Source organism: Camellia sinensis, chromosome 15 (assembly GCF_055761805.1).
Source record: "Camellia sinensis isolate YWXY chromosome 15, ASM5576180v1, whole genome shotgun sequence".
Classification (NCBI taxonomy): domain Eukaryota; kingdom Viridiplantae; phylum Streptophyta; class Magnoliopsida; order Ericales; family Theaceae; genus Camellia; species Camellia sinensis.
Genome location: NC_138975.1, coordinates 50167939 through 50170428, shown reverse-complemented (window position 1 = coordinate 50170428; position 2490 = coordinate 50167939). Strand labels below are relative to the sequence as shown.

General features: G+C 39.8%; 1 protein-coding gene across 1 annotated transcript; it reads left to right on the top strand.

The window, feature by feature from the left end:
• The first annotated feature begins 320 nt into the window (after nucleotides 1-320).
• LOC114266122 (Pentatricopeptide repeat (PPR) superfamily protein) lies at nucleotides 321-2234 on the top strand. The gene has a single exon (XM_028207013.2). The coding sequence runs from the start codon at nucleotides 448-450 to the stop codon at nucleotides 2056-2058; it is 1611 nt and encodes a 536-aa protein (XP_028062814.2). The 5' UTR covers nucleotides 321-447; the 3' UTR covers nucleotides 2059-2234.
• Nucleotides 2235-2490: the final 256 nt, after the last annotated feature.

The following is a 2490-nucleotide window of genomic DNA, read 5'->3' as shown; positions in this document are numbered from 1 at the left end:
CATATAGTATTAGACGAGTTCTACATATTGCACGGTTCAGATTATTAAAACGGAACCCATGATGGGCCTCAACAGGCCCAGCTCTACCATCCAATTTAATGAATATTTTACTCCCTATTTTCCCTCCCCCATCACTGACGGGCCATCACGTCAGTACCTTGTTAATTGTATATTTTTTCATTTGTATTAATATGTGAAAAATATTTTTTAATATTTTTTTTGATAAATAATAATAACTTTTTAATTTTTTTAATAATTTTTTGAGTTTGTGAATTTTTTAAGAGTTCCAAACCAACCCTTATTTTTTTTTGTCAAAAACAAAAAAATCTTGGAGGACTTCCATATTTGTGTTGTTGTCCTTATCAGCCCTGATGAAAAAGGACAAAAGATTGAAATTTGTTGAACCACTTGAAAGAAAATGAGAAGAAGACAGGACAAGCAAACCAAATGCTAATAATATGCAAGCAATCAGCCCATCTAACAGACACAATAAAACATTGCAAAACCATCAAACAAGTCCATCAAGTTCATGCCCAAGTCATCACCAGAGGCCTCCTCTCTCTCTTCCCCACTTCCTCTCTCCTCCTAACCACCCTCCTCCATTCCTTCACCTCCCTCCTCCCTCCACCACCACCACCCTCCTCCTCCCTGCACCATCCTCTCTCCCTTCACTACGCCACCACCATTTTCAACATCATCAGAAACCCTTCAACTTTCTGCTTCAACACCATCATTCGCGCCCACACCCTCCTCTCCTTCCCACTCAATGCCCTCCTCTTCTTCACCCAAATGCGCCGCCTCTCTCTCCCTCCTGACGCCCACACCTTCCCATTTGCTCTCAAAGCTTGTGCACAGCTCCGATCGCTTTCAGTCACTTGTGCCTTTCATTGTCAATCTTTCAAGTTTGGGTTTTCGGCTGATGTTTTTGTTGTCAACTGCCTTATTCGAGCGTATTCAGTAATGGGTTGCATTCATGATGCGTATCAGGTGTTTGATGAAAGTTCTTACAGAGATGTTGTTTCGTATAATGCGTTGATTGATGGGTTTGTTAAGACTGGTGAGACTGAGCGTGCACGTGAACTGTTTGAAGAAATGCCAATGAGAGATTCGGTGTCGTGGGGTACAATTCTAGCTGGGTATGCGAAAATGAACCAATTCAAGGAAGCCATTGAACTCTTTGATCAGATGGTTGGTTTAGAGATTTGTCCTGATAATATTGCATTGGTTTCGGCTCTCTCAGCTTGTGCACAGCTGGGGGAGCTAGAAAAAGGAAAGACTATACATAATTTTATTGAACAAAAGGGAATCAAGAAAGACGCGTTTTTGTCTACTGGCTTGGTGGATTTGTACGCGAAATGCGGGTGCATTGAAACCGCCATGGAAATCTTTGAATCGAGCCATGAAAAGGCCTTGTTTACATGGAATGCAATGCTTACTGGGCTCGCTATGCACGGTCACTGCCAGCTTTTGCTTGATTACTTCTCAAGAATGGTGAAGAACGGAGTACAGCCAGATGGGGTGACCTTCTTGGCAGTGTTGGTGGGTTGTAGCCACGCGGGCCTCATTGATGAAGCCAGGCTTCTTTTTGAAGAGATGGAAGGTATCTATGGTGTCCCACGAGAGCTCAAGCACTATGGGTGCATGGTAGACTTGCTTGGACGAGCTGGTTTGATCAGAGAAGCGATGAAGATGATAGAGGACATGCCAATGGGGGGTGACTTGTTTGTGTGGGGTGGATTGCTCGGTGGATGTAGGATACATGGGGATGTTGAAATTGCGGAGGAAGCAGCGGAGCGTGTGATGGAGATAAGCCCTAAAGATGGTGGAGTCTATTCGATCTTGGCGAATATTTATGCGAATGCGGAGCGATGGGATGACTTGGGGAAGATGAGGAGATTGAGGGATTGTATGAGAGTGAAGAAAAATGCTGGTTGTAGTTTGATTCAATTGGATGGGGTTATACATGAGTTTGTTGCAGGGGATAGCTTGCATCCTCGAACTGAGGAGATATATTTGGCTTTAAATGGTATTGGTCAACATCAATTGGAAGCACTTTAGGACATTTTTGAATATATATGTTATTACTTTTAATTGCATCATCCCTAATTGGACATGATTAAGAAGAAATAACTTAAGAACAATATTACATCCACTTATTTTTACTAACAATCTTACTAAAAACATATATGTTCAATCATCATTGGAAGTTTAAATTCTATTGATTTTTTTGACAACCAACCACATTTGATCTCTTGTATTTTTAGTAAGATTTTTAATAAAATTTTTAGTAAGTGTTGTGTCTAGTTTGCTATTGAAGAACCACAAAAATTTCCAACTAATGCACTTAACAAAACAAATTATTTTCTTTTTGTATATATGTCATTCATTACTTTCCAAGTTAAAATTTTTTGCTCAAATTAAGGATTTTTATTTCAGCAAAAACCTTATTTTAGAAAAGCAAATAAAAAATATTAAAAAATTTAAAATTGC

Excerpts from the sequence above, each read along its gene's own strand:
- LOC114266122 (XM_028207013.2), top strand. The coding sequence starts at position 448 with ATGCTAATAATATGCAAGCAATCAGCCCATCTAACAGACACAATAAAA.